The sequence below is a fragment of the Nicotiana attenuata genome, unplaced genomic scaffold, assembly GCF_001879085.1.
Source record: "Nicotiana attenuata strain UT unplaced genomic scaffold, NIATTr2, whole genome shotgun sequence".
Taxonomy (NCBI): domain Eukaryota; kingdom Viridiplantae; phylum Streptophyta; class Magnoliopsida; order Solanales; family Solanaceae; genus Nicotiana; species Nicotiana attenuata.
Genome location: NW_017674203.1, coordinates 78,097 through 92,436, shown reverse-complemented (window position 1 = coordinate 92,436; position 14,340 = coordinate 78,097). Strand labels below are relative to the sequence as shown.

Genomic DNA, 14,340 nt, shown 5'->3' with positions numbered 1-14,340 from the left:
AATATGAGAAATTTGATGGAGTTAACACTTTTTAATTTTCATAATTAGTAATTGTTTGGCATTATAGCTTCGTTATGTGTTTTCCACTAAAGAAAGTATTGGCTTCACTATTCTGATATAAGTACAATGTAGATGGAGCTTTGGACTAGGGCTGTGCATAATTTGGTAAATACCGAATTATAGTATCAAACCAAAATTTTGATATTTCGTATTCGATATTTTGGTATTCGTTATGGTATTTGGTTTAATTTTTAAAAAAGAAACATAGTATTAGGTATGGTATTTGGTATTTTAAAATGAAATACTGAAATACCGATATCGTACCGAAATATATATTATATTGCACAATACACACAATATTAATTATAACATAAATATAAAAAGTCTAAAATTTTGCTTTCCTTTATTCTCTAAGTTCATCAAGTAGCTCTATGTAAGTAACAAGACATTTCTAATGATCAAATTTATTTCTTTTTATGTACAATTTTCTCTCTCTGGGTTGATATTTACTGGTTTTGGATAAACCTTTTGTCAACAACCGTTTTTAGTTTTGTGCTTTTGAGTACTTTAATTAAGAATATTACATTCTATGACTCTACGCACAAGTTAGTATTCAAACCGACTAAACCGTAGTTACTGAACCGAATAAATCGAAATCAAAAGGAGAAAAATCGAACCTACCGAATTTAATTAGGTACGGTATTGGTATAGCATTTTAAGAAACCGAATACCGAAAATACCGAACCAAAATGTCTAAATACAATACCGTAAAGACCGACGGACACCACTACTTTGGACTGTGATATACAACTCAACAACAAAATATATGTTAGTTAAAAGTGAACTTAGTCGGGCAAGAAAATAATTATTAGTGAAAATTTGAAAATTGGTTTAGTGGTTCAACTGTTAATTTACATTTTAAAAGTGCACGATTTGATATCGTTAAACTTTTCTCTTTTCTTTTATTCTGGATTCCTCGACCCTGCAAAAGACCTTTAAAAAGATGATTAGGGAGGATAAAATTCTAAATTTTTACTTTTAAGAAGCTTCTCTTAGAAATGCACCAAATTCCATTCTTCATTAGTCAGTATAGTGAGTTGAAGTATGTTATGAGCTTCTATTAGTATCCAGTGGTGCATGTAGCACTCGGACATCTGGTTCATCTGAATCTAGTACTTTCGACACAGAATATAAATTCATATATAAAAGTCCCACTAAAATTGCAACAAGTAGTATGTGATCCATAATTTTAAGGTTGAACTTATAGAACTTAAATCCTAAATTCGCCTTTGTTAGTATCGTTAATGCATGGAAACTTTTAGTTTGAGACCTATCTAATTAAGCTGAAAGAGTTTTTAAAGAATAACAAGTTAAAAATTTGAGCGAAGGGCATATTTTAAAAAAGTGACATAATGACTCAACTTGAAAAAAAAAAAAGAAAAAAAAAAAAAAAAACTCTTTTTATATGAGAGACAATTGTCGAAGGCCAGTCAACTACTTCAAGTCATTAATTTGAATTTGCAAATATTTACTATATATATTATGCCCTTCAATATATGTTCTAGTTAAACTAATGGCTAATTAAACATACATGTAAAGGATTATCAATGAGACCACTTTCAGGCTTTCTGTAAATATTAACCAAACACAATATATAGTAATCCCCACGAATATACATCTTGAATACCAAATCCATTACATGATTCTCTCCTATCGCGTTATCTACAAAGATAAGTATAGCTTCATGAACTTGGAATTGGATACTCTTTTTTGGCTGTGAAATTAGATTTAATTTAGAGATAGCAAATGGAAGTCCCTTTTACTCCCTAAGTCAACTTTGAACTTCTATCATCTCTTCACTAGAAAAAAAAAGGCAGCCTGATACACTAAGCTCCTACTATGCACGGGGACCGGGGAAAGGCCGGATCACAAAGATATATTGCAAGCAGCCTTACCATGCATTTATGCAAAAGGCTATTTGCGAGACTTGAACCCGTGATATCCTGATCACATGACAGCAACTTCAAGGCTCCTCTGAGTGGAAAAAATCATAAATCATTCTAATGTTATCATTAGTCTTACACATCTCAAAAGAATCTTTTCCTTTTTCTTTATTTATGTAATCTAAAACCAAGGAGGTAGTTAAGAATCATTGTCATCATTATATACTCAGTTTCCTCGGCATTCTATTGTCATCGTTTCTTTATTTATTTGATACCTACACATGGGCGGCAAGGACCATATCATAACCCTTTTTATCTTTTCATTAATTAGAAGAACCCAACCTTACACTTTTGACGTGCAAATCCTAACAGGATAACTTAAAATATTTAACCTTTTCCCACCTTCTTAAAATTATTTAAAAGTGTGTGTGTATGTGAGAGAGAGAGTGTTTGGTGCATCCTCTTGAGCATAATTTAAGCAACTTTCGTAGTCACATAAGAAGCCACGTGTAACCGTGTATCCAGTACTTCTCAGTGTTATTAAGACCTTGATATGAGCAGGTTACTGGAAAAGAAAAATAATGTCAGTCGTTTTAATGATAAGAGTAATACTCGTTTCCTATTATATGAGGTAGTTTGACTCGGCACAGAGTTTAAGAAAAAAGAAGAAGACTTTTGAATCTTGCGGTCTTAAAAGCATAAAGGGTAAAAAGTTTGTGGGGCAATGACATTTGTGTGGCTATAAAAGCTTCTCATTAAGGGTAAATGGGTAAAATGAAAGAGTTTAAAGTTGAATTATATATTTCCAAATTTAGAAATGTGTCATTTGTTTTGGAACATACTAAAAAAGAAAGTACCTCATTTAATATGAAATAATTTTTTTGCTATTACATGTGTGTAGTGTACTAAATATTTAGACACAATCTGAAAAAATTTGAGAAGCTAGCCACCACTGATTCACAGCCCTTTTCAGTCTGAAGTTTGGTACAAATACTAGACTGCAATTCAGGTGCAGCAATTCAAACTCTAATTTAAAGTTCTATCGTTGTAATTCGAACTTCAGACCAAAGATTGACTATGGCCAAATTTGCACTAATTTTTCATTTATGGCCATAATTTAATAGCTGCTTTAAAAGTGGCTGCCTGTGCATTTGCCCAGAACTCTTAGGGGTTGTTTGGTTTGAATACGGCTTATGCTGGAATAGATTATGCTGGGATAAGTTATGCTGAGATTAATTATGCTGAAATTAGTTATCTTTGTATTGTTTCTTGTCCATTGTTTGGTATGTAGGGGGGTTCATGATTCGGTTTGGATCGATTTTTCCCTAAAAAGAAACCAAACCAAGTAAGTCGGTTTTTCAAATATTAGAACCAAACCAAACCAATTAAGTCGGTTTTTTCTCGATTCAGTTTATGTCGGGTTTTGTCGGTTTTTCGGTTATTTATCGGTTTTTTCTTAAATATAAGACATACATTACCAAACACATATTCCGGGGACCACATTTTCAGCGTAACACTATCAAATCAATTGCCCTTTGAGAAATCTATTATTTACCAAGATATATTGATGATAATTGAATCAAATAGTGATGAATAATTTAAGGACTCAATTAAAAATATATTATTTTTAACACGAAATGGATTCTTACACTTAAAATAAGAAAACTACCAATCAAATTAGAATGTAAAGGTAAAGAACTATACTAAAAGTGCAAACTATTAACATTTACCATAAACCTTTTGAAACTTTGTATAAAAATATACATATATATAGGTGTAATAATAAATTTGAAATAGCTACTCCGATAGTTCGGTTTGGTTCGATTTTTTTTTTTGTTTTTTTTTTCTGATTAAAACCAAAACCAAACAAAATTTGACCGATTTTTAAAATTCAAAACCAAAACCAAACCAAACCAAAAAGTATCGATTTTTTTCGTCGGTTTGATTCGATTTTTCGATTTTTATGAACACCCATATTGGTATGTTGTATTAAAAATGACAATTACATAATTTCTAAGAAGAAGGTATAAGTTATCCCGGCACTAATTACCCCACCCTCTACAAAGTATAAGTTGTCCCGGTACTAATTTTAATCCCGAGATAACTTATACCAAGTTTGCTAACCATACAAAATATTATTATTTTATACCAGCACTACGTCTACTTATACCTCATGCCAAACGACACCTTAGTGAGTGATCAAACCTTCACTTAAGGGACGTTCACGCAAACGTTATTGCTACAATGGAATTAAAAACGTTGGTATATAAGTAAAATTATCTTCAAAAATATATAGTGAAAAAAATAGGTGTGCAAATTACAAGAAAAGCACACGTAAAAATCTATATTTGCATTCGTTCCTTTCATGTCTGCAAAGAATGCTCCATTTAATAGTGTATAAAGGATGCCAATAAAGGAGACAAACATAACAAACTTTTACTTATTTAAAACACTGTACATAAGATAATAGAAATTTAAGATACATTTCTCTCCACAAAAAAAGGACTCAACTCTGCCTTCTTCACCACCCACCTACCCACCACCACCACCAAACCCCCCCCCCCCCCCTTTTTTTTTTTCCTCTAAGAAAACAAATATAGAAGAAAAATCATTTCCACTCGCCGCAGCACCCTGAATATTCTGGAAATATTGCATTACAACAAATCTCTGATCCTCTACGCGTTAGAGATATCCGGTTCCCTAACGTAAATAGGCCATACTACAAGGGAAGATGATGAAGATGATTTGTTGATGCATTAGGGCTGGCTGTATCATCACAGTAGAGCCGATGTCCAGTTAAATGATCCCCCATTTACGTTTTGCCAATTTAGTATCTTACTATACCACTATGCACATGATATCCGAGTTGGCAATGCAGTCGAATGTTGTACCGTTATGCACCTTGAATTGTGTCCACTCTGTCAATGACATCCAAAGCTTTCATCCGGTCAATGTCAAAGTCGATCCCTGGAACCGAAGACGGTCTCCTGATAGGAAAGGGGTCTTTCCTGGTTTCACTTATAGGTGAATGGCTACTGCTCTTACTTAGCCTGTGGTACTTGCTCAACCTTGTTTTTGCAGTATCAAATTCTTGAGACTTGCTAATCCCTGGAGTTAGTTTTCTCTTGCTTACATCACGAAGCATTTCTTGGTCTTCAACCGTTAACGGGGAAGATGGAGAGCTTGGTTTGTGGGTAGAGAACTGAATCAACTTTTGATTAGGGGGACGGATTGGAGATCTTACTCCACCACTAGCAACAATTCTTGACTGATTGACTAGATGATGGAGCCACACCACTAATTCAAGAATAAATGCTTCTGTTTTCTCCTTATCTGCATGATACAGTGTCTCGATTCGAAGAAGATCAACTTGGTTAGCAGGTTTCCTGTTTATTTCGGACCTACAGATATTTTCTTTTTCAATTAGACAAAGCCAAAAGAAGATCCAATCGAATTAAAAGATAAGTCCACACAGATTTAAGCTCACCCTGTATTTGCCCATTCTCCAACCCATCCGAAGCCATGGTGGGCCCTGAAATTAATTTGGAAAGAGAAAACAGTATTAAGTACGCGGGGAGATGATTAAACCAAAATATTTTAACGTAATGCATAATCACTTTTCGTCTGATGTGTTCCAAATTTCAGGGACAGACTTAAGAAGTTTCAACTTCCTTCCCTATTTGACTTCCAAAGCACCATAAAAGCGAAATGGAATGGCATTTTTATTTTAACCCTGAATCTATGTTGTGTTATATTTTCTTTCTTTAAAGAGATGGAAAGGATAAACATGAACTGTTTTAGGAATTAGGATCGACTTTGGTAAGAGATCAAAGGAGAGGAGGATAAAAATAAACCACCTACTTTTTGCCATACAAGAGTGGGTGGAAAAGGAGGGTAAGACCTCATCCAACCACACTCTTTAGCAGGCCAAACTAGTGCTTGTACTGAAGAGATGTACATATTAGGATACAGATGTCAAATGATACATCTTTATTTTTTGATCGTTTCAAATAATACATCATTATCAAGCCAATAACAAAGTAAGCTACTTTTACCCTTTCATGTCTTTTCCTTTTAAATAGATCGGCCCAGTATATGACATATGTCATCGTTGGAAATCATTTTCTGTCATTAAGTTCCCAAAAAGATATTGAGAATGCTTTTGTCTAGGAAACCATCTTTTCAGTCCATGACACTTGTTCCTATTTGAAAACATTGAGAATCATTTTTATTCAGATGAAATGAAGGAAAACAACTTATGTAATGGACAACAACATTCATTTTCAGTCCATTGACACTTTATTCCTATAGGTAAACATTATTTCCATTCCTACTACTTATAATTATCGCCAAACACTAAAGCCATTCCCAAATTCAACCTTCCACATCCAACAACCACTATTGTATTTCACCAATTTATGCTTAACGAAACAACGAAAATAACTTGGAAAATGATTTTGCCGGGAAAGCATCTTCTAAGAAAAAAAATTACCATCTAAAACATCTTACATCATACCAGCAGTTTTTCCCAGCATCACATAAGGATAACTTTTTATCAGTCTCACGCAGTTTTATTTTGAATGATCACCTCAAGTCATGTAAAATCTGTAGAAAAGGAAAGATTACCTCCTAACAGCATCCCGCGAATACTAGGAGTCCCAAAAAGTATTTTTTTTTATTTTTTTATTAAAGAAGTCCCAAAAAGAATTAGCAGAGCAAAAGTCATATTGGGATTAGAACATAGTAACGATCATGCAACCACAGCCAATGAAGAAGTATTGCCATGGACAGAAGTTTTTACTTGGTAGTGTTGGTTGCCATGGGTACAAGCCACTGCAATGTTTTCTCCATTTCACCTTTGATTTGCAGGACTGTCAACTGCACAAGGAAATTGTTAACAATTCAATTAACTCGAAGGAAGAAACTTGCAAACCCGTCACAAGCAAAATATAGAATTATCCATCATCGCCATTAGAGACAATATAAATCTTATAACCATAAGTACCTCTTCCTTGAGAGAGAATGACAGTAATTTGAAACGTAAAGTTGACTTTATGCTTGGTGGCAACCCTTGGTATAGAGCATCTCTTGTACTTGGGGGAATTGTCCCTGATCGAGTTACCTGATCATAATAGAGATATCTTAGCTAGTAATGCCAATAGGTGATGTGATTGATAAAGAAATTACAAAATATAACTGTGTAACAATCATCTATACATGTTTAATAAGCTAGTCAACTAATGTGGCTATGATTTGAAAATGCCGATCAGTTACGCTTCTGTTAGATTGCAAAACATATAATTCCAGCAGTAGACAGACAGTAATGCACTTAAAATAACAAAAGTTGAGAAACACTTCGAAACAAGGGGATGAAAAGAGGCATCTTTTAACAATAAATACTCACAACATGTTTGCTTTTGTCAAGCTATGAGTATCTTGGCACAAACAATATCATGATGACCACCATAATATTGACCAGATTTCTTGTATCATATTGTGTAATATTCCAATATCTCTGGATATATTCTTTAGCTAACAATGGAATATTTATTAGGAGTATCAAGTAAACTATTTATTATATATATGGCATAGAACTCCTAGATATAGAGTTCTTTCGGTACATTGTAATCCAATCAGCAGCCAAGTCAATGCCGTGTCAGCAATTTCAGCAAACTAGTTAGCAGTCACCATCATGTTATCAGTCCAGTCAGAGATACGTCAGCGCCCAGTCAGCTTTAGACAACATCCATTCAACACAAAATAAAAATAAAAATGACAAAGAACTTGTTACTTGGGCTTTCCAGCATCCTGAGTCCATTCCTGCAGTCAGATTTGTCAAATTCACTACTAAAAGTCAAGTGAAAACCAATTCACTCTTCTTTTCTAATCATAAATGGTAATGGAAAGCAAAAATCAGAACGCACATTTAGGAGATCAGTCAATTGTGGATCTAGTGAAAAATATGACGGAGCCCTAAAATATAGGCTAAGTATTTGTCCATCTTATCACACATACCACTATACCAGTAACCCAAATACATGCCTCAAAAGCTCTTCATTTCTATTTAGGAATCTTAGATCACAGGACTGGTTTTCAACATTTAGTTACCACCCATAAGCACCCTTACTAATGGCACCAGAACCATGGACATAGGAGTCACTAAGTTCTCATTACTCCATCTTTGACTCTTAACTACGTCCTATATGTTCCTGAATGCCCATTTTGCCTTATATTATAGGCGAACTTACTCAATTCCTTGACTGTTCAAGTAGCTTTACTAATCAATGAGCTCTTGTGCAAGATCAGGTTACAAGACGGCCAATTGGATGAAGGGAACGAGTCATGAGGCCTTTATTAGTGGCTGGATGTGGTTCCACCGCATTTACTAGTGGTGAATCCCATCTTCATATCCATGGTCATCTTACTCATCACCATCTCTCGTAACTTCCGCAGAGACTTCCTAATTTTCTGCCATGTAATCAATAGACAGCAAGTTGTATAAACTTGGAAAACAAAAATGTGCTACTTCCCCAAAACAAGATAATGGTAGACTATCTACTGCTTTAGAGCTTGTCCACCAAAATATATATAACCAAGCCAGTTAGTTCTAGTCTTGGCTTCCATTACTGTTTCACTTGATTGATGATTACTCCCACTGCCCTTGAAAACTTGGTTCTGAGTTGTTTTACATACGTAAAAATTTATGAGGATGTTATAATCCAATAGGAGTCCCAATTTATACCTTACAAAGTGACAATACCAAAGAGTACTTTTACAAGTCAATTCAAAGTATCCATATCTTCCCAAGAAAGACTCCATTAGTCATCATCTCATTACACTCCTCGACATTAAAAGGATAGTTGAGCACAAGAACAATCACCTAGTTGGACTACTGACACAATACTACTTCAGTAATTCACTATAATATTCCTCTTCAACTTTAGATAAAACCAGTTCTTGGTGTTAGCTAATCAACTTGTATGGCTTCGTCGGCTCCAAAATATCAAATTCCTTATTCGGTCAATATCCTAATGAACCTCTGTATAAACTTCCGCATAAAGTTTTTGGGAGTAACCTTTTGTGCATGATGTAACTTCAGGAAAGATAAATATCACTGTGATGTCAGTGAAATGTCTTTATGGGTACTCGCAGCTTGCAAAAACTTTAATCTCCCGCGTTATAGTGGTACTTTTGTCTCCGAATATGAACATTCTTTGAGCATCATCATTCATATTTTTATTCTCCACAATTTGACTATTCTCAACCTTCCTCCTTTAATTACTAGTGAGATCCTCATTGATAGTACAGTAGATGACTCAATTACTTCATCGCGCGCATTCCAGTCTCAGTCATGCCTTGCCTCCAATAGATGATCTCACTATCGTTGCTCGAAAATGTTTTCACACCATTCAAAACCCTCACCCCCTATATAACTTCTTAAGTTACCATCTGATGTCTCCATACCAGTATACTTTTGTTTTGTCAATATTTTCTGTTTCTACTCCACGAGCTACCAAGGCATTAGCTAGTCCAGGGTGAAATGTGCAAATTGATTATGCAATGTGTATCTTGCATTCCAGTGCATGGAAACTAGTATAGTTGCTGGCCGGGAAGTCTACATTTGGATGTCAATAGGTATACTTGAGAAATATAGGGATCGATGGACAAATTGACCAACTTAAAGCTCGTATTGTAGTTAAAGCATACCCAAAGTTCATAACTGTGGTGATCTCTTCTTGCTATCTATGAATGCATGAAAACTCGATCTCTTTATTAGGTCTATATCAAAGACACATTTCTCCATAATGAGCTAGAGGAGGAGGTTTCTATGAAGCAATACCTACTTTGTTGCTCTAGGGGAGTCCAGTCTAGTATGTCAACATCAAACAGTCTCCATGAGTTTGTTTGGATGGTTCACTTATGTAGGTCAACATTTTGCAATAGCTCATGTATGTCGGATTGTTTTCTAATGACACTCTATATCATCGGTGTCTCTATCATGTTCATCCGTGGGTTAAGTCATTAATGAAGATTACCAGAAAGGGTGAGACACTAAAATGAGGTTTCTTCATTCACTTCCAAACTAAAGATTTGGGACAACTTAAGTTTCAGCTCTTCTTTGGCGAATGAGACAGTACTTAGATGGCTTGGGGCACTTCGTTTTCAATCGATAAGCAGCAAAATTTATGAAAGCAGGCTTATTTGGTCATGTCTTACCTATTAAAGAAAAAAAACAGGAAACTTCCCAAGATGCAGAATAGCTGGATGTAGACAGTATATCGAATGGAGTCATGGATCTAGCCCGGTATGCATCTGCATACCTAATAATTTCACTAATTCCTCGATCCTCATATTGAAGTCATGTCTTGGATTATTCTTGATACATTGAAGGATATGTACCACTGTATCCTAGCGACTATCACGAGGATCTTGCAAAAAGTGACCGACAAAAATAACAACAAATGAGATATCCGGGCATGTGATGGTTAGATAATTCAGCTTATCGACCAATCTCTTATAATGACCCAAGCATGTTAAGGGCTCTCCTTGTCTTGGAAGTAGTCGACCTTAAAGTCCACGGGTAGAGTGTACATGGTTCGGTTTAGTTGGTTTTTCCTTTAAAAAAACTTCAAGCCAACTATGTCAGTTTGTTAAATCTAACCAAATCAAACCAACATAAAGTCGGTTTCTAGTTTTGATTTTTCCAATTTTTTCGGGGTCTTAGTTTTTTCAAGTTTTTCTCCAATCACGTGAATATTAGGTGTATGTCAATGTGAATTTTCCTAGCATGCACTGAAATTAAAAAAATTGTCCCACCTTGTATGTAGAACTAATGAACTTAATATCTCACTATAAATGTGTCTAGATTAGACTTAATTATGAAATGATACATATTATTTTCTTTTGAAACTGAAAGTATCTAAAAAAGGATATTTCTTCCCACCTCATATATAGGTGAATTAATAAAAGCAAAAACTGAATTTAATGTAACGTTATAAATATATCTAGTTTAGACTTACACATGAAATGATACATATTATTTTTCTTTTGAAACTGAAAGTATCTTAAAAGGGTATTTCTTCCCGCCTTATATATAGGTGAATTAATAAATTTAATATTTCACTATAAATGGTTAAACCCAAATCATTTTTGTCGGCATAAAAACATATGCTATTGCACGTATTCTCCATTTCAAAATTGAAACCGTTGTGGATTTGTCCGAATCCAACGAAACAACCTAATTTCTGCCTATGGTAAAGATTAAATTAGGTTAGTTAAACTTTAAGAATTGCTAAATTAGTTGCTTGCATCTGGTTTTTGCCTTTTTTTTTTTTTTATCTTTACAATAAGTCATGGAGTTAAGTCTTCAATGTTACATATGAGATGCATTTATAATTAGCAAAAAATTTCAGGCCAAAACCCTCAGCATTTTTTTTTTTTACTTATTTTCATTATGAGAAGGGGAGCCTCGGCGTAACTGGTAAAGTTGCTGTCATATGAACAGGAAGTCACAGGTTCAAGCCGTGGAAACAGCCTCTTGCAGAAATGCAGGGTAAGGCTGTGTACGATAGATCATTGTGGTCCGGCCCTTCCCCGGACCCCGCGTATAGCGGGAGCTTAGTGCACCGGGCTGCCCTACTTATTTTCATTTATGAGCTTAAGATAATCAACAAGTTCTTAATCCAGTTCTAAAAACTTTATTTTTACTTTATAGTTATGGGTTGCTGAATTCAAAATACATATACAAACATACATCTTATTTATACATATATAGTCAGTTTGGTTCGTTTTTTATTCGGATTTTTTTTCCTGGGAGGTTCAACACCAAACCAAACTAGATATTGTCGGGTTTTAAGTCAAACCACAAGTCGGTCTTTCATTGGTTTGACTAGGTTTTCCGCTTCAATTTGATTTTTCGGTTTTTCTTGTACCCTTCCATCCACGGGTTAGGTTTGCAAATGCATATTAGGCTAGATGTCCATCCAGTGAAGTAGTTGACCTAAAAATTCATGGGTCAGGTTTAAGAATGCATATTGGGCTAGATCTCATTCAATAGGCAATCCACATTCAAGTGTTATGTTTTGATTAAAGGAAACCTACTATCTCGGGGGAGGTTCTACCTCTTTTATACGTAAGACATTAAGCAATAAGCCTTGCTTTCACAATCCCATGTTTCTCGAGAACTATGCACACCAAACCATCTAAACGAAGTCTCACAGTCTCGCTTCTCAAAAAGGAGAGCCAAGACAAGTCCAAGTCATACGGGATATGACAAGGTCCTATCCTAAATTCCTAATAAGCTAGGGTAGGATTGATCGAACAAGCAACATGTACAAAGCAAATAATATGGTTGCTAGACCAAGACATAAGCTGAGTATACAGCTATAAGCCTGTGACATGTGAGCTTATATAGTTTAAGCAGTTACTCAAGAAATTTTGAAGTTCAGAGAAGTAACACAAATGAAATAAATATCGAGCATCTAAATCAATATGCCTCGAAAGGACCATTAGACATATTGAGATTGATTTTCACTTTATCCGCTAAAAATGCAATCCAACTCTGATGACCAACGTAATATATATGTGTGGTATGTTCGGGATCTATGATCTGTATACTCCAACTTGACAGAGTTACAATATTGACCAGATTCATTGTACTATGTCTTGTAATATTCCAAAGAATTTTATGCATATAATTTATTTTTAGTAGTAAAATGTTTATTTATCATGCTAGGAGTATGAAGTAACTATTTACCAGAGTATATGTGGTCTAGAACTTCTTTATGAGGAGCTTTATACATTGTCAATTCATACAACACAAATTCTCTCATCTCTTCTCTTGTTCTTCACAATAAGAACACCTCCGGCGCTTACAGTGCGCTAGGTTTGTTATGATCAAATTCTAAAAACTCATTTGCACTGTCCCAACTTCTAAAATATGGTGATCACCATACACGTCAATGGAAAATAAATTTCACATCCATTTTGATAATGATTCTCCAACATGAGGCCCTTTGCGGACTACGCACAAGAACCAGAAGTTTTGTGGAGAAAAAAAAAGTGAAACCTGTATATCTATAACACAACAAAGCTTGCAAGTAAGCCCAAGCCCAAATTTCTCCGATGATAGTTTAATGAGATCCTCCAAAATTCTGATAATAGACATAGTCAGATCGTGATCTTAGTTGCACTATCCCAATATCTAATTTACAATAATCACTACCTTCTATAAGTCCAAAGTAATAGAGAAGATATCATTTGTCATAGTGGCATTGCTTCTAATTGCAGTCCAAGTGTCAAGCATCGGAGAATCTCAATACTCAAGATTTTTGTTTAATGGTTACGTCTACAATGGCATTGTCAAAGCTGTTTGGCTAAAACCTTGTAACAGAGTGGAAGATGGAATACTGCAAAGAGAAAGTACGATCTAAACAAGCCTTTGCCTTTAAAATTTGATTCCATGTGATACAATCTCTAACAAACTTAACATCTCAAGGTCCATCTTGTGAGAACTAAGTTAGCTTGTTATCTACCTTCTCATCTTACTAGGGTTCCTGATTAGAGAAGAACATGGAAAAAAGAGGATGGATGCTTCAGTTAAAACCTGGCCAAAATGGAAAACACTTCAATATCCAGACTAGCCAATTGGACAATCAAAAAGATAAAATAGAGGCTCGAATGACATCAGCACTTCTAGACATTTGCTAACATCAGTTAAACCCTTCAAATACTTCTCTTTTTTCTCTTTTTGAGAAATATACCTTCTTTCCGTACTTGGCCACTCAAACAAGATGCTCAAACTGTTCCTACCACTATAGAAGATCAATTTAGTCTGTTATGTAGCTTTCCACTCAACTAAACTGAAAAACTGATTACCCAATTCATTCATTGCTTCAGTTAACTTTCAGCAATTTAGGTGCAATAATAATAGCTTCTGGAACTTAGTTGAGTCTCTAAGTTGGACCTAGCATCTGAGATTTTCTATGCCATTTGCCAACCCAGAGAGAAACAGAACATTATGTTCAGCATAAGCCAAAAAGAAGAAGATACTGACAAATATAACCTCTCTTCCAAGCTTTATTGATTAAATCTGGGAACAGCATGTCGAAGGAGAAACGCGAGGAGGCATAAGTGATAAGACAGGGAAGCAGTAAAGTCAATACCACAGAGGGAACTTTCGCAGATTAGCTTGTACTGATTGAGAGCCTGAGTCAATCCCAATGCCAAGTCGTTCTATATTTTTATTTCTTCTTTTAATTAGAATTCAGAAGGAAGTGAAAAAGAAGAATTCAATTGAAGAAAGGGAAAGAATTTGGAAAAATAACAACAAAGGGAAAGAAAATGATAGAACTAGAAAAGTAATAGGGAATTTCATTTGCCACCCCCCCCCCCCCCC

General features: G+C 34.9%; 1 protein-coding gene across 7 annotated transcripts in view; it reads right to left on the bottom strand.

Annotated features, from left to right (window-relative positions):
- Nucleotides 1–4,513: 4,513 nt before the first annotated feature.
- Nucleotides 4,514–14,340, bottom strand: part of LOC109218188 — a 19,957-nt gene continuing 10,130 nt past the window's right edge. For all 7 annotated transcript variants that reach the window (XM_019382533.1, XM_019382531.1, XM_019382532.1 and 4 more), the window contains 4 exons: nucleotides 6,949–7,065; nucleotides 6,745–6,821; nucleotides 5,431–5,475; nucleotides 4,514–5,344 (listed from right to left, as the gene is read on the bottom strand). In XM_019382533.1, the coding sequence (XP_019238078.1) occupies nucleotides 4,837–5,344; nucleotides 5,431–5,475; nucleotides 6,745–6,821; nucleotides 6,949–7,065 (747 nt within the window). In that variant the 3' untranslated portion in view covers nucleotides 4,514–4,836. The remainder of the gene's footprint in view (nucleotides 5,345–5,430; nucleotides 5,476–6,744; nucleotides 6,822–6,948; nucleotides 7,066–14,340) is intronic.